Below are 20,029 nucleotides of genomic sequence, written 5' to 3'. Positions count from 1 at the left end.
GGAGTTTGTTTTTATCTATTAAATGGTCTTCAGCTCAGCCCATGAGTTTTCTTATTTTTCTCTCCCCCATCCCACTGGGGGTAGTGAGTAAGGAGCTGCGTCATGCTTAGGTGCCTACCAGGGTATATGCTCCCTATATCCCCTCCAGGAATATAGGTAATACTTCCAGTAACACTAACCACACTTTAGAGCTTTTGTGACTGTATCTGAGTCTTGTGCTGGTCACAGACACTATATTCCATATAATTTTCTTCAAGGTGGAGGAATCAATTAGAGCTATTTCTCATAAGAAGTTGTCAAAAATAGTAAAATACTGTGTATGTCAAGCTGAAAAAAATAAAGTTGTATAGTTATCTTTAAACTTTTTTAAAAAAAGAAAGTATTAAGAAGCAGTTAACAATCTAGGAGAACTGTAATTTTCCATAATGTACTACAGTTTGGGAGAGTACATCTGCTGCATCTCAGGAGATGGTGTGGCATCAGAAGAGTTACTTGTGGAGACATTTCTCCATGTCTCCAACATGTGACACAGCGGTAGTGGCACAGCATTTTGTTTCTGAGGATCCTGGTTTCCCATTTTTGGAAACTCAGGTGAGAGTGGAAGGTCCTAATCATCCTTGGAGCATCCCGGGGGAGGTTATGAGCAAGTCAGCATCTCCAGCCCCGTAAGCCCTGCCAGTGTGGTGGCTGTAGCATACTTGAGCCCAGCAGGCACATGGCTGCTAGGAAAGCTGCCTGAGCCCCGCAGCAGCCAGATGGAAGCAGCCCACGAGGCACCCAGGCATGGCTTTGATCAGCTTCCACCTCCACAAAACCTGTGTGTGCTGGGAAAGTGACCTATGTGGTGAGTACCACCTCTGCTCATTTTACCCTGAAAAAGACAAGCAATTAACTGCTAGTCTGATCACCCTTAGCAATAGCCCGATTTTCTTTGGTCCAAACCAGTGCTCATGTTCATTCCCTCCCTTACATCTAGCTGCTTTTGTTTCCACACTTCTCTATCCTCAAGAAGGCCAAGCTTAGCAAAATGCTAAAGCCATTGGCTTTCTGCCCACCTGAAGAAACGAAATGAATGAAATAATAGATGCTTCTTATGAAAAAAAAAAGCCTGTGAAATGGAACTATCTTAATTAGTGGATATCACTGTTAAGAAATTCCTGCCCTTTATTTAAAACAGTGGAAGAAGTTTATTATAACTTTAAATAGTTCCTGCTCCATATCTGGAGTTCAAGGCAACTACTGTGATTACCTCCTACTTTATAGTTTTTTCCAGCTTGCCTTCTAGAACCACTCAGTATCTCTCTTCCTTTAGGTAAGCAAACTTCAGAAATTATTTTTGGGGAAGGAGGGGGAACAATAATAAAAAAATCCACGTCCACAGGAGTTGCATACTGGTTGTAATGATATATTCCAAGCTTGTGTGGTTTTTACATTTATATAGTTTACATTTTGCTTGACCCATAAATAATACTTGCAAGATTAAGAGGGCTGTAGAGAGTATTTACATAGCCCCACCATGCATACAGAGCTTTTAATACCTAGTAGACAAACTTAAGCTGTTTTGCACTGAACATTTTTCAACTTAAACCCCCTGACTAAAATACAAGCAATATTTCATCCATAACACTGCTGTTAAACCCCTAACAAATCTAGTTTGATATTGTAACAAACTTCTTCAAATTCAGGGATATAAAAATATTCAGATTTTAAAATTTTAACTGTACAATATGTACATTAGTATTTGCACTGTTAAATTATGAATACATTTAAGCCTATGAAATACTACATTATAAATATCAACTTTTTTTTTACTTAGAATTGCAGCTAATACATTTTAAAACCTGGATAATGCATGTGAAAAGACACAATTCTGGAGCCTAATCCTTTAAGCCCATATGAAAATACTTGTTACGTAAGTAGATCCATTGACTTAAATGGGGTTACATGCCTGAGCAAAGGACTCCAGCAGTGGTACCTCTCTCACTGCTGAGGAGTGGGGGGCATGGCAGAAAAAACATCACCACTCATTGGCAGCTACGTCCAGTTCCAGAAGCTGAATTAATATCTTCCTTTAAACAGGCATGAAAAAACCCCAAACCAAAACTAGCCACCTCACACTTTCTCAAAAAATTGTAGAGGAAAAACCATGAAAGTTAAATGTACAAAACATTCACTGCTGCTTTAGGATACATCAAGGCTTCAAGCATTTCAGCTCCCACATTATGATTTTTGCTTTCTTAAGGAGCATTTTCCCAAATAAAAAGAATCCAGTTTTTGTATGGAAACTTGAATAAGGAAGAGTGAGCTTTATCAATGAAGAAAGGGCACAGTATAGAGCCTTTTTCTTGGCAGCAAGAGGAAGAAGTCAAAGAGTACCCTGTGTGTCTATAGCTACAGCACAGGACTGACATTTTCATTTATTCATCTTTGTCAAATCCTCACTCTCAGATAATTCAACATAGGTGAATAGTGAGCATAAAATAAAATGTCTACAAAACCTCTGTATTAAGAACTGCAGTGTTACTGCAGTATTTTGACAGCTGAAACACAGTATGTAGACCTAGCAGTATCTGAGCAGATCATTTGGCATGGTGACATTTCTGAATGTTACTTTTACAATGTAAACTCTGGCACGGTTATCATTTACAGTGGCAAAGCATTATGAACTTCAGCAACTTGCCTAAGTACAATTATTAATATAAAAAAGGTGTGGTTCACACTGTAGCTACAGAATTGACTGGTCCTCCCAATTAAGAAATACAAGTAATTAATTAAGATATAATACAATTTTTTCCTTTGTGTCCCCTCTTCTTCTTTGATTTGGTTGTCCTTTGTCCAAACTGAGAACTGGATAACGCAGTAGTTGGACCAGAAAGATCATCTGTATAGTATGGATATCTTAATGACCGTGGCTGTGGGATTGGCTGTCCTAGAAAATATCCTTCCTCTTCAGAATCAGATGATGAGGATGAAGTTGAACACCAGGAGTCATCTTCCTCCCCATACAATCCAAAGAACTTATCAACCACCTGATTCCGCAGCGCATAGTCAGACCTGGTATGGGCATATTGTCCGTACAGCTCTGCATTTTGGATATAGGCCCGAAGCTCACGTGAGCTTCTATTCTGAATAAATTTTTCATGATCCTGAGGGAAGTAATAACGAAATCTCTCTCTCGGAGAGCATCTTCTTTCTGTGGCCAAATTAAGTGCATTATCTGAACGAGACTTCCTACTTCTCCTGCGGTGGTGAGAAGGCCGACTTCCACGCTCTTCGAAATGGTAAACACGCCTACGAGTCCTTTCACTCATGGGAGGCTGACGTATTTCAAGATTCTCATAACTTCCATTATCAATAACATCATCTGAGAACTTCACTTGTTGTGGTCTAGACTGGGATTTAGATCGTCTCAGTACAGGCACATGCACTGGCTTTTCCTCTGGCAACACTTTTTCCTGACACAACTCTGAGCTCAGGCTCTTCAAGGACTCAGTGCTCCGATGGAGCATTGAAGAATTCAGAGTTCCCATGTTGCTCATCTTCTCACAGTCCTCCACCTCCAGTTCTGGGAAAGTTTGCAAAGAGTAGGGAGATGGCCGTGGCTTGCCTTCTCCATCCATTGAAGCCCCTGTGGTGGGAATGGAGAAAGGAGGAAAAAGAAAATGAGAGGAATACCAAAGAGATAAGTATCATAACAAAATATGAAACATGTCTTGTTACTAAGTGTTTTTTTTTAACTATTACCAAAACCACTCCCTTCATAGCAGAATAAGCTTTGTTTTGACTTAAAACATTTAACTATTAACTCTGATGACCAAAGAATTAGCTGTCATGAGGACATCAAGAACAGAAGTTCAGTGGGATGAAAATTTTGAAACATACATACAGGTATGCCTTTTAATAAAAAAAGATTACTTAAAATTATTCTGCTTGCCATTCTTAAGGCTAAAATATGTCACATTTCTAGTGTTGCCAAATTCATGTTCCAGCTGTTGCAACAGGGAAGACAAGCTTACTGCCTTGCAAAGAAGGATCCTTACTCTCAAAAAATCATCAAAACCGTTACATGCCCCTTGATGGTCCCAGGTGCAACACCTCCAGTACCTCCTCCTTCCGTGCCCCCTGAACCAAGCTCCCCTCCTCAGTTCCTTCATTGCTGCTTGGCAAATGCAGCCAGCCTGTGGTTGGGCCTCAGCTAGACAAGCACCTGCACTAATTTGGTTTACAGGAGGAAAGGAAAGGAGATGATGACTGGACAGCTTTTCAAATGGGTCTTAACTGCCAGGTTTGGGCTTTTTGTACAGAAATAGGAGGGGCAGGTTAGCACACACTCTATCCCTTTGGGGGATAAAGTCACGTTTGACAAGGAGGTTCACAAAAGTGTGTTATCAGTTTCCCTTTAGCCAGTGGGGAAAAATAAATCTCACAAACCTAATTGCCTAAGGCTTAGAAATTTACCATCCTTTCAGATTTTCTACATATTTTTACGAGCAAATCAGGAAGTTATCTAAAGTGTTTGTAGATATGTAGATTATCTTTAATATCATCTTTATCTTTAATATTATCTTTAATATAATGCAACTTCTTATACATATGGTATGGAAAAATAGTAATTTGCTTAAAGCAGTGGTTTGTATATAATAAATGTGTAGTTGAAGACTGTTCTTATTCTGTTTAACATCATTGCTTAAAGCAAAAAAAAGAGAATTCAAAAGAAAAAAAGAATCTAACAGGATTTAAGTAGCAGAAACATATCCTGTAAAAGATTATGGGCTTGATAAAAGCAGCTGCCTACTTTACATGCACCTCTTGATACTAAAGCTTTCTAGAAATCACTAAAATGAAAAATTTTCCTTCAAAATATTCCAACACACATGCTTTTGTTGACCTCTCCATCAAAACCATTAATTGATTTCCCCATTACCTGTTATGTTAGACAAAGCCAAGGAATCCATTGAGTCTCGAACACTTTGTTCTTGCTGTTTCAGATCAGACAAACATTCCAGTGAACCTCCATACCATGGTGCTTGGTCGTGTTTGTATCCTGAGGCCCCGTGTTCCATGTCTAGCTCCTGGATTTTCCTGCTGCTGGCAGGGCCTGGGTGGCTGCCATATGCAGAGTCTCCCAACCCATCTTGTGACTGGGCCCAGTACATGTCTGATTGATACTTCTTACTTGCTAGGCTTGGATTATTTTTTTTCAAGTCCAACTTGCTCTTGACCATGCTATCAGAAATCCAGTGTTCACTTGATCTAATGTCTACTTCAGTGGGTTGCTGGAAGAGGCTTTTATCACCAAACTTCAGAAGAAGTTGGGTCATGTAGTCTTCATGTTCAGCCCATTCTTCAGAGTCTTCAGGCATGTCTTGCTCTACTCTTCCCTTCCAGAAGTCTTCATTAACAAAGCCTGCCTCTTCCCTTGAAAGACTCAAATCATCCAGCTTACGAGAAAGAGTATCATCAGCATTGTCTGAAAGGCCAGGAAATTTGTAATTGAGGGCCGGCGACAGGAGGAGAGACTGGCGGCACTGGTCGGCCGACCGGCTGCTCTTTCCCATGCGGACGCTCCTACGGGAATCTCTGGATCGAGCCGACTGAAATGCAGAATCAGAAGAGTCGGAGGCATGAACGTCCTCTCCCAGGCTGCAGGTTTTTGAACAGTAAATCTGCCCTTGCTTTGGCAGAAAAGGGCAGCCAAGCAAAGAGGTCTTGCACTGAGCACAAGAAAAGCAAGTTTCTGTAGCATGCCAGTGCTGTCCGTCATAGGTCATCTGAGCATGGTCAACACCTGGAAAGAGAGAAAAAGCAATGCTCTGGGTCTCTCCAAAAAATTACTTGCAGAATTCATATGTCTGGAATGTGAAATAATTTCATAAATTGGCTTTCCCTTAATTTGTAAGTTTTATGCTTAAAAAGGACACACTTACCAATGTGTTCCCCGCAGGTCTCACAGTATTCTGCATAGAGCGATTCGAAACAGTTACAGCAGAATGGGCGCCCATCCTTCATGATGTATCTCTGTCCACCCAGGATTGTTTCACACTCGAGGCAACAGAAGTGTTTCATGTGCCAGTGGCGACCTTCAGCTTCTGTGCACTCGTCAGCAAAAATTATCTTTTCAGAGATAAAAACGATACTTTTAGTTAAGTGGCCTAAACCTCACCTTGGGAGTTAGAGCATGTAAAATATCCTAACTCTGCAGTTCACACACAAAATTTATTTTTATTTTGCTCCCTTTTGAATACAAAGATAGAAACAACAATCTCCCACAACGAAAATAAAAAGAAAGAAAAACAGTACATTCTACAGCCAAAAAAAAAGGAACCCCAGAACTCAACCATTAAAGAAGCTTCTATAAGGATAATATTTTGTAATATTTGAAAATGTTCAATTCTAAACACAAACAGGTGTTTGCTTTCTAAATACCATCTTATTGCTTATAGTATTTCCAGTTTGACAAGAAATTAAATATCCCTCAGCTTTCAAACACATCTATGCAGCAGAGTCCTGACTTCTTAAGTGACTGCATCTGGAGTTAGGAATTTCCGAAGCGATGCAGTTTGTGAACTGAACCACAGGAGTGTAGCTTGGCTGTAAAATGTGAATTCTGTACCTCATCGCAGGCTGAACATCGAGGTTTGAGAAGCTCAGCGTGGTGTCTGCCACAGTGAATTTTTCCATCTTGGTAGAAGTAGATAAGGTCAACAAGAAGCTCATTGCATGTGAAGCACACAAAACAGGAGGGATGCCAGCACACACCAGGCCCAGCTCTTGAGGCAAAAACTGCAACTTCACCGCCATTGACTTTTGTACCGCACTAGGAACAAACCCAGAATGTGAACACACTTGCCATCCAAAACTACTAGCTTCTTGCATTTAAACTAAGTTAAAACACAAAACCCAATATGAAATTTTATTACAAAATTCTGACAAAAGGAAAAAAAAAAAATTATCAGTTTTGGTCTAGATGAACTGCATCTCAATGAACCTTCTGCGAATATAAGTTTATTTTATACAAAATAACATTTTAAAGCGTATGTCTGCTTTTACTTTAATATGAGTTAGCATTAGGGTTTTTTTTTGAGTAGGAAATATATCAAAGACTCAGTTCATTCCCGGTAGTATCAAAGGTTGCTTAAGCAAGCACTACCTTCTTTCTTCTTCCATGCAGTTTCAAAAGTAATCTTTTGTTGTTGTTGTTTTCAGACACAGACAGAGGTAAATTTAAATTTTAATACTGAAATACTGTAGTTTGACATTATTCAGCCCTGTAGGTAGCCTATGTATGTTACCTGCTCACAAACAGCATGCATCACTGCTCTGGAGAGCAGTTTAATAGTGCCTCGTCCCAGTGCCTCCTTTTTGCGCTGAGAACTGAACATCTGCAGCTCCTTCTTTTCCTCTTCACTTAGCGACTGGCAGTATCTCACCTTCCAGTGAAAACACAGGAGAACTTACATTAGAGACTGAGCTTCTAACGGAACAGATGAGTAAGTAAATGCATATATGCAAGGAATTCATCAGGCATGCTGCCAATTATAATTAAACTTTTCCTGCTTGCCTTCTCTACCATTAATACTAGGTAATATGGCATAACACAAAATTAATATGGAGAGGTATTTTTTTTTCATTACAGGAAACATCCCACCATGCTAAACTGAGGAGTCGTTTAGGCAAGAGAAAGATTTTTAGAAGCTAGCCCAAAGTCTGCTGCTAACCTAAAATAACGGAATGAACCTAAATCAGCCATAATATTGTCCTTTAGATTTATGGTAAGTGCCCACGACTAAGTGTTGCAGTATACACAAGACCTTAAGTACTGACACCCCCGCCCCTTTCCTTACAAAGAGCTTGTTTGTTATTTCCACTTCTACTCCAAATTACACTGCATAACTGAGATGCAAACCTTTTACTACCACAAAGCATCCTTTTTGTGCGCCACAATGCAATTCCAGGAATTTGTAGGTTCCTGGTAATTGGTGGGTGGCTGCAAACACTATAAAACCAACTTGTGTTAAGTTTATTGCAGTGACACCAGCCTCCCTAACAAGCAAAGGCAGTGTCCTTCCAGACAGCTCTTATCTGCACACAAGCCAAGCGGACAGCTGAACAATGGACTCAGTGTACACACCGTGCTGCTTTATAGCTCAGATGCCACTGCAGACCATGGTTTAGGCCTGTAATAAATACACAGGCAGGTAATTCTCCACGGAAAAGCTGCCAGGGAGACCCAAGCCCTGACAGTTCATCCTAAATTCTGCATTTACCTCGTTATCGTGGGGTGGCAGCTGATAGAGAAGTTGTTTAATCCGGTGTTTCTCTCCAGGGCTGTTAACATAAGGGACCTTCTCCTCTGGCAAGCAGGCAAAATACAGCTGGACCTGACCAGGAGAAATGCAGAGTTCAGACCCAGGGACACACAGGCTCCAAGCACTACCAGTGTCCTTTGGCTACTGTTTTATCTCAGGTCTCATTTACTAAGGAAGAAGAGGCCATGCTGCATTAGACTGTGACAGGGTTTGTGCTGAAAATACAAGACCCAGATGAACCAGCTCAGCAAACCTTAAGTCTCTGATGAAACTAGCACCCAGCTGCTGAATTGCTTTTCTTGAATGCAATTTGCAGTGACAATTAGGGGGGTATCATAAATTATGCACATTTAATGTTCTCATTATTCCCACCCCCTTCAGGGCCGGTCAACAACTCCATGGAAATTCTAAGTTTCCCTCTGCAATTTACCACACAAGGCACGAAGCTTTCCAGAAAACAGCCACTATATAAACAAATTTAATTTGCTCTCTGCATTTTACACATTGTTGAGACAAAAGCTGTTTTGTAGTCTCCTGCTGATCAGGTTCACCCAAAGCATCAGCTTTCATTGCTTCCATGTGGGCTTTGGTAAGAAGGTGGAAACATCCTTCCCTTGGGAGGAGGCTGGATCCAGCCACATTTCAATCAGATGCAAATTAACCAGGAAATTTTCACGAGATGAATGTTTTTGTATCAGTCTCCACTCTTTTTTTTTTTCTTTTTTCAGAAGAATATTATGACAGGAAAGCTGTAATGAACACTATGACAAAGCCCAATGGCAAAAAATATTTTTGTGGAACAGCTACAGATTTATTGTTTTTCCTATGCAGTTTCCAGCTTGTCACGAGGCCTGGGGCTGTAAGAGCTGACTATTGGCAAAAATATTACTTGCCATACCGATTTAAATAATGCTCAGGTCAACAGCTTATTACTGTGCAAGACAGATGAGAAAAAGGCATTAATCAGTCACTTAAGTCAGGAAGCAATCAGAATTATGAGAGACAGGTAGTACAAAACATGACTTGCTCTTCATTTAACCAAAATTTAAACAACTGAAGTCTACTATAAGCCCACTTGCTACTGACTATATTTCAGGATGCTCCAGGAGAAGATAACATGCAGCAAAGAGTGAAGCTTTAAAAATAGCTTATGCCCTTTTCTCAAGTTTATTGCACTGTTCTCAAAATAAGTAATCCTTCTGGGGGAAAAGTCCTAAAGTCCTCCCATCTTTGGTGAGTTTGGGCTAGCTGGGATTATGAGGATATTTTAGGGCATTTAATTGTTCTGGCAGAATGTTAGCTCACTGTTTGCCTTAAGGTCTGATTCATCAGGATCCTTATAGATGCTTAAGTAAGTGATAAAAAGAGTTGCCCTAAAAATAGCCTGTTATTTGCAATTCCTGCTGACTTGTTACTTTACTCATTATTAAGAAAATTTCTGCATTGCAAAAAAGAGACATCTTCTGCACTTTCTTAAACTATGGACTGTATAAGCTTGCCAGGATTGCTCTGCCTCCTTTAGCAGATGTTGCAAAGCCACCCTGGCCACTTAACACTGAAGTCTTGAGTTCTGAATATTACTGAGCACACAGCTTCAGCACAGTTGCAATATCATCAATACCATGAATGAATACCATGAGCAGTTCATTCTGGTCTCCCAGAGCAACTTGGTCATCAATACTTTCACTTATATTCCCCTTGCCATGTGATGTTGCTCGAAAAAAGGGGACTGAAAAGAGGGGAAAGGACAGCCCAACCAAGCCACAGGTGTCAGCTCCAGACACCATGCAAGAGGAATCCTGGCATGAACAAATGGCAGCCATACAACTATTTAAACAAGCGTAAAATACATTATTACCTGTCACAGTGACTGAACACTTTCATTTATATGCGCTGTCGTACCATCCATACTCTAGATGTCAAATGCCTAATTATTTAAAGAATCATACAAGTGCAGTGAAATACTTGGCCAGGGAGCACAATGTCATGAGGTATACCATGAGCTTTAATTTAACCTAATAACCTCTCTCAAAAAGAAAGCAAACTTCTATGCTGCTTTTACTGGGCAATACATATCTCTGCAGCATATACTTTTTGAAAAATCTTGACTGGGAACTTTTTTGGAACATAAAACTCCTCAGGGCTGAGAACTTTAAGCTCCCTACACACAGCCCCATTGGACAGGAAACAAAAAAGAAGTGAAAAGTTCTACATGAATTAAAGTTTTATACACTATAAGAAATTTAATTAGACTTACAGAGGCAGCATATCACTCCCTCAGACAGTCCTTACAAGGCTTATTTTTAAAATGCAGAAACATGGTTGGTACCTGCTCTGGTCTGAGGCCTGGGGGGACCCAGGCATATTCCTCCAAGGCACAGCCAGAGTCATCGTCAGAGGTTGAGCTTCGCTGACACCCAAAAATGAGGTTATTGGCTTTGGGCTCCATCTCCAATGGCATAAGTGTGAAGTGTTAAATATTTCAGCTGCAGCTCATCAAGCAGTGATCTGGAGAAAAAGATTAATAGAGCTTTAATATATTTGAACATGAACAACTAATTATCAGTGTAAATGATCTTATAACAGTTTAGTATTCCTTGTGTTGCCCAGAACAATAAATTAGTGATGCTACATTACAACTTGCTACAAGCAATTCAAAAGTGCTCAAAAAAGTTATGAAAATAAAACTATTGAAGAAAAAAAATCCCAGAAGCCTAGGCACAGATTACCACTTTTGGCAACCACAATGTATTTCAGTATTAACACTTGCCACCTTTTACAGTCCTGCTTGTTTCACATCACAGGATATATATATTTAGGTAAATCTAGGAAAGACTCATTGACTAGGTACTAACAACAGGAATGACACGAGCTCTTCCTGAAGTCATTACAACCTAGTAAAACAAAAGACATGACAAACACTTGTCAAAAACTACAAAAGTTATCGGGGAAAGATGGTTGTGCAAGTAGCATCCTGCTGTTCACAAGGCAGGCACAGAGCATCTGCTGGATTCCTCTGAGAATTTTGGTAGGGCTGGATGGGAGCGGAAGGGCGTTGGTCTTGTTAAATATCTGAAATCCAATTATGCCAGATTAGTCTCTGTAAAATACATCATGATTGTTCTGTCAATTTAAAACCCTACAGGGAGATGATTTTGTTGATTCATGAAGCCTGCAAAGCTTAATATCAGTGGGATTGTTTTGAGTCACAACTGGCAAAGAAAGCTCTCACCAAGATCCGCAGCAGTCTACAGTAAAAAGCTTAACAAGATACATGTCTTGTATTAATTCTAGCAAAAGTTCTTAGGAAATTCAGATGAGGCATGTCAATGACATACAGATAACCAAAAGCACAGAGGATTTGTCCCAACACAACAGATATCCTGACCTCTTGGGGCAGGGACAAGCTTGCTCTTACGGTACCACATTATGTGTGAACTGTGCCTTCCCTGTTTTAGGACATTCGCTCACCTGTTCATCTAAACCCACATCCAATTTTGTGAGTGCTACATCCAAGCTGTAGAAAATGTTGATCTCCTTGACATAAACCTTGCTGGTGGGTCTAATGAGAAGAGCAATCTAAAAACTTCTGGTGGGTCCTACGTTACATTTCCAGTCTCATCACCACTGTTTTACAGAAAATAAGTTGCTCCTACATCATGGGTGGAAGACTTAAGACTGCTGACCCAAATATTCTGCTGGTTACTCAACAGGAGTTTCTCCTTCAACCGTGAGGCACTGGTTAGTGCCAGGTTCTGCTAACTCAGCACATAAACCCAAACCTGCTCCATAAAAAGTGGGCATATGCATCCAAAAGCTATAAACTCAGAGAAATTATAATATCCAGTATATTGTCTTATCTAGCCCTATTTTCAATATGTCTATACATTCCCACAGCCCATAAAAAGAGATGGGATTACTTAACTCTTCCACTGGGCTAGTGCTCCAAAAAACTAAGTTGTTTAACTTTACTTCAAAAACTTTGTTTCAAAAACATACCCACTATTTTTGGTGCACCGCTAAGATGCCAACACACTTCATAGCTGCACTGTAATAGGAGATTAATTTAATATTTGAAGGTGCAAGCAAACCTGCCAACTTTCCCTCTGAGAATGGGCTATTTCTGGAAAGCTGGTGAGCTGTCAGGCACATGTCTGAAATCTTACTCGAGTTAAACAACTAAAGGTTAGCACAACAGTTTCTGAGCTTAATATCACCATATTACAGTCTTTCTCAAGGAAGGTAAGTATAATCAAACTCAATCCTAAAAGCTCAATCCTATGTATGTGAAACAGAAAGATAGGCTTCCTGGTACATACTACATCCCTTGAATTAGTTGCTCTCAGAACAAATGATAAGACAAGGAATACAGAACTTTCCCCTTCCCACTTACTGGTGGAAGTAAAGTCATGCATCAGCTATGTTTTTGTTACTGCTTGAATAAAACCGGGGTGTGAGGAAGGAGGGATAGAGGAATAATGTGATGCAGTTAGGAAATCACTCTAGAAAGAAAAGGCAACAGTGTTCACTGTTGCTGATGGATAGGGATACTCAGTTTGGCAGCTTGTGTCACACATCATCTATATCCAAGTAATTCTTATATATAAAGTCACTAGGAATATCATTGAGAAGCTGAATTCCTTCCAAGATGACCTGAGCAACAGATTTTACCATTTCCTTTTAGAAAGGGGCAGATGCCTGGTTTGCAATAATTTGCCACTCACTGACACCTCAGCTGGTATTTCCAATTCTTAGGGCATTGCAAGAACTTGTATTGGTCAAATGGTTCCTTTCCAAGAACTGACTCCTGCCCAATATCCCAGGAATAAAAGGAGTCAGTAGGTTAAACACCTTTGACAATATTTCATTAGGCAGCATGACCTCAACTACATCCCACAGGAAGCAGATTTGAAACATAATTTAGGCAGAGACAGGTTCAGCTCTGGCAGTGCCTGGGCACTTGAGCAGAGTGTACTCCTGCCTTGTTCTCACAATACCCAACACTCCAAGCACACCAAGTAACTGAGTAATTGCTTCATACTAATTGTTCAAAACCCTCTCTTCACAAGATGAAAGATTAACTTCTCCAACTTCTCTTGAAAGACAAGAAAACAACACAAAATCTGAATGCATGATGACATTAACTTTTCTGAGTATTTTGAACACTAAGGCTACATACTACTCCCACAAGGAACAAAGCAGCACTGCACAAGGTCAGGATCTTAAGCACAGCAAAGATACAGAAGTGTAGGAGTGTTGCCTAATTCCTAAGAAAGACAAGGCACTGGTAAGAGAGAGACAAGGCAGCTTTTCTGCAGACTGGTCCTGCCTGGCCTCCTCTGACACATCCCTTTCAGAAAGCACACACACCAGCTCTAACAAGAGGAAACCACAGACCCACAGGTCCAGTTTCCAGTCACACAGGGCAGTTGGAAAGTTTGTCTGATAGAGAATAAAAGAAAAATACATCTTACCTCCAAATGTAAAATGCAACTTTACAGTCAGGGTTCTCCTCCCCAGATAAAGTAATTAGAAATGTTCAAAGCAAGATCCACAAACCTCAAGGAACCGAGATTAGGACAGCTCAAAGGACATAATTCACTTAAAAAAAAAGCTCCCACAGGATGAATGTGAATCTGGCTATAAAATGATTGACAACACACCACATATAAATAGAGCCACATCATAAATACTGTGAGGTTGTTGAGAAGAAGATTTCTAATCCAGCCTATTTTAACAGCAGGCTATCTGAAGAAGTATTTTAGCAATTGCTTGTTTAGGAGTTCTTCTTCCTCTCCTGTTCAAGTGTAATTTGGTTTGCATTTTAAAACTACAAGGGTTCTTCCTCCCTGCCCCCCAGCCTCACTCATCCTTCAAAGTGATCTGTTTAAAATGATTACATCCTAAGGAGGATTCAAATGAATATAAACAACAGCTGAAAAAATAAGTGCTTTCCAAGGGATGACTAGAAAGGTGGTCTTTCTACTCCTGCCATGACACCTACAAAACACAGCAAGGATGTGTTGTTTTGCTTTGCTTTCCTAAAGACCATGGAACATTTTGAGGTTTCAGCTCTGTTCAAATACTGGCTCTCAAAAAAGGCTTTATAGTCTACAAGGAGGTTTTTCACTGGCAGGTTGACAACTATGAATAACATAATTGAGTTACACAGCTAAATTTGATTTGAAAAGAAAAGCAATTACTGTGTTTTTTCCACTGATGAATTAAAACAGTCATATGACAAATTCCTTAGAGGCAAAGACAAACTACACTCCTAATTACAAAGCTATGGGTACACAAAATACTGGGATATCAAACTTAGAACAAAGCTGTTGCTGAAGCCTATATGAAGGTTATCCCCATGCTAGGATTTCCAGCTCACTGATTATGTTCCCCCTGACCAGATAGAAGAGGTCACGATTTGTAAGCAAAGTTAGACAAACATCTCCTTGCCCACCCCCTGCTGTTTTACTCTGTCCTGCAGGGCAAATTGTTTTAACAACTTTTTTGTTAGAAGGCTTGTTAACAAGGCTATAGGGGATACAAGATGCATATCACATGCATCCATTCACAATGAAGGCTCAACGACTCAAGATTAGCACGGTCAGCCCATTCACCTGCTTATTTAATCTCTGGTGCAAGATAACTACATTAGAAGAGGAAGGGCACAATATAACAACAATAAACCACCATAAAGTAACTATTAATAATTCAAAGCCTATTTCCAGTGTGTGTTATGCACACGATCAGGAAGTCCCATTCCCTAGCTCCAGTACAAATAACATACCTACGGTGAGCTCTGTAGCTCTCTGTGTGGGAAACGCGGATCCAGAACTGATAAGGAGAATCTGCATCAGCACCAGCACACAGCTGCTGGGTCCTTTTGAGTAATGAACTACCCAGAGCAGTCGGGAAGGAATAGAGCCAGTCTACTTGTTCATTCAAAAGCCATTCATTCTAGATGGGCCCTAGAAGAACTGTTTTCCTTTTTTTTTTAGCCAGTATACAAGGAGCAACAGAGGAGTTAACTGCTTTCCCCCTCTAGCATCCTAGCGCCAAGACCACTTTTCCAAGTGGAAGTGAGGCGATCCTTCTCACGGTATTTTTTTTTACGAGCCGTACTGCAAAGGCAGGCTACCTGCATTTAGCAAAAGGAGGAAGCCCCGTGACAAAGCATCGCCCCATGCCCACATCTGATTTGGCCGTGTTATCCTTGGCTCTGCACATCGCCGATGGAAACTGAAGCACACGCTGCAGTGAGGCAAGACCCAAACCTCCAGCCGAGAAAGAGGTATTCTCACGGATGGTCCCCCCCTTCTCTCCTTAAGAGGGTGTACAGATTTAGAAAGACGGAAATCTTGCCTTTTACAGTCTCCCATTGATTTTTAAAATTCTATTTTAAACAGCAGCCAGACTTTACTCCAATGTACACATATACTCAGGTTTCACCCCATCACCTGTTGGCTGTCGAACAACACCCTTCTTTGTTAGGGCTCACAGCCCTCATTTGAGACAAGTTTCCAGAGAAAACACTTGAAGAAAGCATTCAATAAGTCACAAGACAGGAATTGTAAAAAAATAGAAAAGTAAAAAAATTCTGCGCCCAAGCCCCGTATACCCTGACAGCCCCACGCCCCCATCTCGGAGGAGCCGGAACGGTGCCTTCCTCAGCAGGCAGAGATCCCTGAAGGACAGGTTTTCCATCCCGAGCAAGTTTCAGAGACGATAAGGCGGGTCAGGGGCACCCCAGAATCCCGGGTCCCCACGCTCTGGAGCCGGATGCCCAAAGGCACCGCAGCTACGGCCCCTCCCGTCCGCGCTGTCCCTCGGGGCCGCTGCCGCCAGGGACAGCGGACACAAGTCACCACAAATTACCTCGGTGCGGCACCCAAGCAGCGGCCAGGCTGCGGCGGAGCCGGCGCAGGAGAGGCGATGCCGGCTGCAACCCCGATCCCGCGCTGCGGCAGCTTCTCCCCGCGCCCGGCGCTCACCGAGCCGCACACCCGCACCGGCTCCCGCGGCTCCTCCCGGGGCAGCGGCCAGCGCCAGGCACGGTCCCGCCGAGGCAAGGGGCGGCGGGGGCTGCTCCAGCCCTGTCCCTGCCGGGCGGCGCCGCCGCTTCCTTTCCCGTCCCGCCTGCTGGGAGCGCAGCGGGACCGATCCCTGCGCCGCCCCGTCCCCTCCCGGGGGCGGCGGGGCAGCCCGGGGGCCAGCAGGAGCGGCCTCCCCGCGCTCCGCCCCGGACCGGCACCGGCAGCTCCCGCCGACCCCCCGCGCCCCTCACCGCTCCTCCGTCAGGCGGCGGGAGGAATCGCTCCCGCCAGCGATCTTCCTTCAAAGGGCTGCCCAAGGCGGGGAAAGGAGTGTGGGAAGGGGGAGCGTCTCCTGCCACCGCCCCCAAGGGTCGCCGTCCCGGCCGCATACCCACCCAGGGGACCGAGCGCCTGCAGAAGCGATAAATTCTGCGCTCAGGACACGACGGACACACGGTTTGGCTACAGTGCTTTTGTTCGTGTTTACGCCCGAAATAGATTTCCCACCCCACCCTGGACGCGCTCCGGCCGCCCCGGGCTGACCCGGCCCGGCCCGGCCCCCGCCGCCCCGCGCACCCGGACGGGAAGGACTCGGTCCAGGACGGGAAAACATTCGTTCTAGGTCTCTGTACATGAATAATAAAAATATAATAAAAACAATAAACCCTATCTGAAGCCGAGTATCGCACAGAGCAGCCGTCCATCACTGCCTCCCTTGGCACATTCCAAGTGGGAAAGAGGCATCCCAGCCCCAGAGAAGTAGCACCGGGGCATTTTCTAAGAGGCTGCCAGCCTCCGCTTTTACCACTTCCCCCAGGCCCGTAGGCATAAAAAGCCCCGAGAGGCGGGTACTCCGGCTTCAAAGGCAGGCGGACGGCTTCCCCCCGGCACCGCCAACGTAACCGTGAACACCGCGGTCAAATTTCCTCTTCCCTCCCGCTCTTTGTCTCCCTGGGGAAGTCATTATCAAAGGGAATTTATTCGCGCTGCATCTCGGGGTCAGAGCGGCAGCACACACAGCCCCGACGCGAGGGGCAGCGGCGGCCCAGCCCCCGCACCCCGGGCCGAGCTCCCCGCCGAGCTCCCGCAGCCGGGGGCGGCTCATCTGCCCGGGACGGCGAGGGGGCACTTCTCAGACACTTATCGCTTCCCCCAGGAACCGGATTTGCATGGGTTTAAATTCACTTGTGTAAATTTGAATGGCTTTGCCCGCAGTGCGCTGAAGGAAGCCGGTGCTGACGGGTACAGGAGGCGCTCAGAGCAGCGCCCCTGTTCTCAGCACTGTCACTGTCACCCCCTCCCCGCGGGCTGCCCCCGACCCCCGGCTGGGCACTCGCCAGTCTCATGGCGAGCCGGGTGAAGCCTCCACAGCTCCTCCCGTGGGCTGATTCCCCATGGCTCGGAGCAGGCAGCCGGACCGGCCGGCCGGGGGACCGGGACCAAGGCCGGGCTATCTGATCCCGAGAGGCACAGCCCATGCCGGGCTAACGACGCTCTAGGCAGGCAATTCCCAGCAGCAAGCGAGGATCTGTGCCCAGAGACAGGACCATTACACCTGTACCGAGGGTAAATGCACAGGGCCCCGCGCAGCTCCAGCCACAGGGAATCAAAGCCGCAGTCTGTGCCTCCTGCGGCAGGAAAAAACCTGCTGAACTCCAGCAAACTAACCAGCTCCCATCCTTCCACATCCCATTTCACTTCCATAAGCAGTTTCGCTGGTTGTACTGCCTCCATTCTTAAACAGCTTAGTCGTTTTGAGGTCAAAATTGGCGTATCACTTGGGTGAACTAGAGATTTTGTCAGAGCTTTTGTCTGCGCTGGCTTTAGGAGATCCAGACTGTTCCTATTCTGTTTGTTGGACTGAGCAGACCCCATCTGGCGGCCAGCTGAACATCTGCCAGCTCCATTCATCATTAATCAAAAATGGAAATGTCAGGAATAATGTTTATTCTCCCCCACTACATGACTGAATAAATACCAACAATTTGCATATATTGTCTACTCTTTTTCCAGAAATGCCTGACATTTTCTCAGCAGCTCCCCACACTGAGGGGAGCTCAACACCTCTGCACAGCAAATTGCAAAAATTAGAATCTCCTTTCGGAACTTCTGCAGCAGAACCAGCTCAATGGCTGCAGGTAAGTTTGCGAAGTTTCATGACCAAGAGTCTACTGAAGCCAAAAAGGACAATTTCACTTTGCTGGAAAATCAAGCTGTCCCCCATTTTGCTAATGCTTTCCTTGACACTGAAGTATCAGAGATGGTTGGCTACATGGCTCTTCTTTTTGTCCTGAACTTTTGTGACTTGAGCACAGAAATTACTGTATTGTTCTGGACAATGCACTTACCCATTACCAGGCCAAAACTAATCATTGTGATGTTCTCATCTGAACTAATGTGCTCATAAGATTTTTCTACATTTCCTGTCTGCATGAACAAAACACTTTATCTTCATTTAAAAGTACCAGCAATGAAAAACCCACTACAACTTCTGCTAAATCCATCTAAAGCCCTTTTAAATTATTTCAGGTAGTCAATTATTTTACAGTAAGTTATTTTTCCTTTTTTTTTTTTAATCTCAGATTGCTGTGTTTCTGTGCTCAAACACTTGAGTCTATGGTATCCTTGAACGTTAGGCTAAAGAAACAGCTATCATAACTCCCCTTAGGCATTTGCAAATTGTGAAAGTCATTCCTGAACTGCCTCCTTTGATTTCAGCTGCTTCCACAAGAACAAATGTGTTGCTATGATTTCTTCTTTATTTTCAAACAACAAATATGACAGCATACGTACTCGTTATGTGAAGTGCAAACTATGCCACAGAAGTTGCCTGAAAAAAATAATAAAAGCTAAAAAGACAGGCACAAACTGACTCGCCCTTTTCAACATGTTCCACATTCTTGACTGCATCTGGGTAGAGCTGATCCTTCAAACAACCAAATGCTTCAAGGGACCTGTAATGGATATGGAACCTTTTGCCCTAAGGTATTAGCACAAATTTAGTCTAGGTAACAACTTTCTTGTACTACTGACCAGGTAGTCAGGGATATTGTCTGGCCTGTAAGAAATTTGCTGAGTTGTCAGTGTGGTTTCCCAGTTTCAAATTAGCCAGATCAGGGAACATCCCCTCAGATGACACTGGTAATTGCTACCTTTGTTGGCAGTCACAGAAGGGAGACCAAGCAGCAGAAAAATGAATTAACCTCTTGTGCTTCAGAGGCAGCTTCTCCAGGTAGAACAGTGGCACAACACCCACCTCTCAAGCCTGATTGGTTCTGTGGATAAACAGAGGAGTTCACCATCTACATCGTCACCCTCTAATGATCACCACCTCCATCCCAAGACTGTAAGTATCATCTCACGTGTTCATTTAAAGCAAAAAGTTACAATTCAGCTATGAAAGGTGAAAGCATGCAGCAAGGTGAATGGAAACCAGAACAAAACAACAAAAAAAATCTCAGTAATAATTGTTTCAGAGAAATCAATGAGAAAACTCTCTAAAATAAGCCAGGTTTTGTATTTTCAAATAAAGCAGGAACAGTTTTCCACATATCTGACAGCACAGGAGTCCACGGAGCAGGAATTACAACTGCTCCCTAAGCAGTGGTTATGCACAAATCAAAGCGATGTCTGACACAGGCGGGTACGCTCTTCAGGAATTTTAGGGATGATGACTTGACCATGTAT

The 20,029-nt window shown here is 43.2% G+C and overlaps 1 protein-coding gene across 2 annotated transcripts in view; it reads right to left on the bottom strand.

Moving 5' to 3' along the window:
* Window positions 1–1,394: 1,394 nt before the first annotated feature.
* PRICKLE1 (prickle planar cell polarity protein 1) overlaps window positions 1,395–20,029 on the bottom strand; it is a 65,685-nt gene continuing 47,050 nt past the window's right edge. The window contains exons 1-8 of one of the 2 annotated variants that reach the window (XM_030959362.1): window positions 16,185–16,424; window positions 10,639–10,817; window positions 8,268–8,381; window positions 7,293–7,430; window positions 6,614–6,817; window positions 5,928–6,114; window positions 4,925–5,788; window positions 1,395–3,628 (exon numbers count right to left, since the gene is read on the bottom strand). In XM_030959362.1, coding sequence (XP_030815222.1) covers window positions 2,772–3,628; window positions 4,925–5,788; window positions 5,928–6,114; window positions 6,614–6,817; window positions 7,293–7,430; window positions 8,268–8,381; window positions 10,639–10,770 — 2,496 coding nt within the window. In that variant the 5' untranslated portion in view covers window positions 10,771–10,817; window positions 16,185–16,424 and the 3' untranslated portion in view covers window positions 1,395–2,771. Of the gene's footprint in view, window positions 3,629–4,924; window positions 5,789–5,927; window positions 6,115–6,613; window positions 6,818–7,292; window positions 7,431–8,267; window positions 8,382–10,638; window positions 10,818–16,184; window positions 16,425–20,029 lie in introns of those variants that run through there. The other variant, XM_030959361.1, reaches the window with a different exon arrangement.

The sequence above is a fragment of the Camarhynchus parvulus genome, chromosome 1A, assembly GCF_901933205.1.
Source record: "Camarhynchus parvulus chromosome 1A, STF_HiC, whole genome shotgun sequence".
Lineage (NCBI taxonomy): Eukaryota > Metazoa > Chordata > Aves > Passeriformes > Thraupidae > Camarhynchus > Camarhynchus parvulus.
This window is presented reverse-complemented; position numbering and strand designations above follow the sequence as displayed.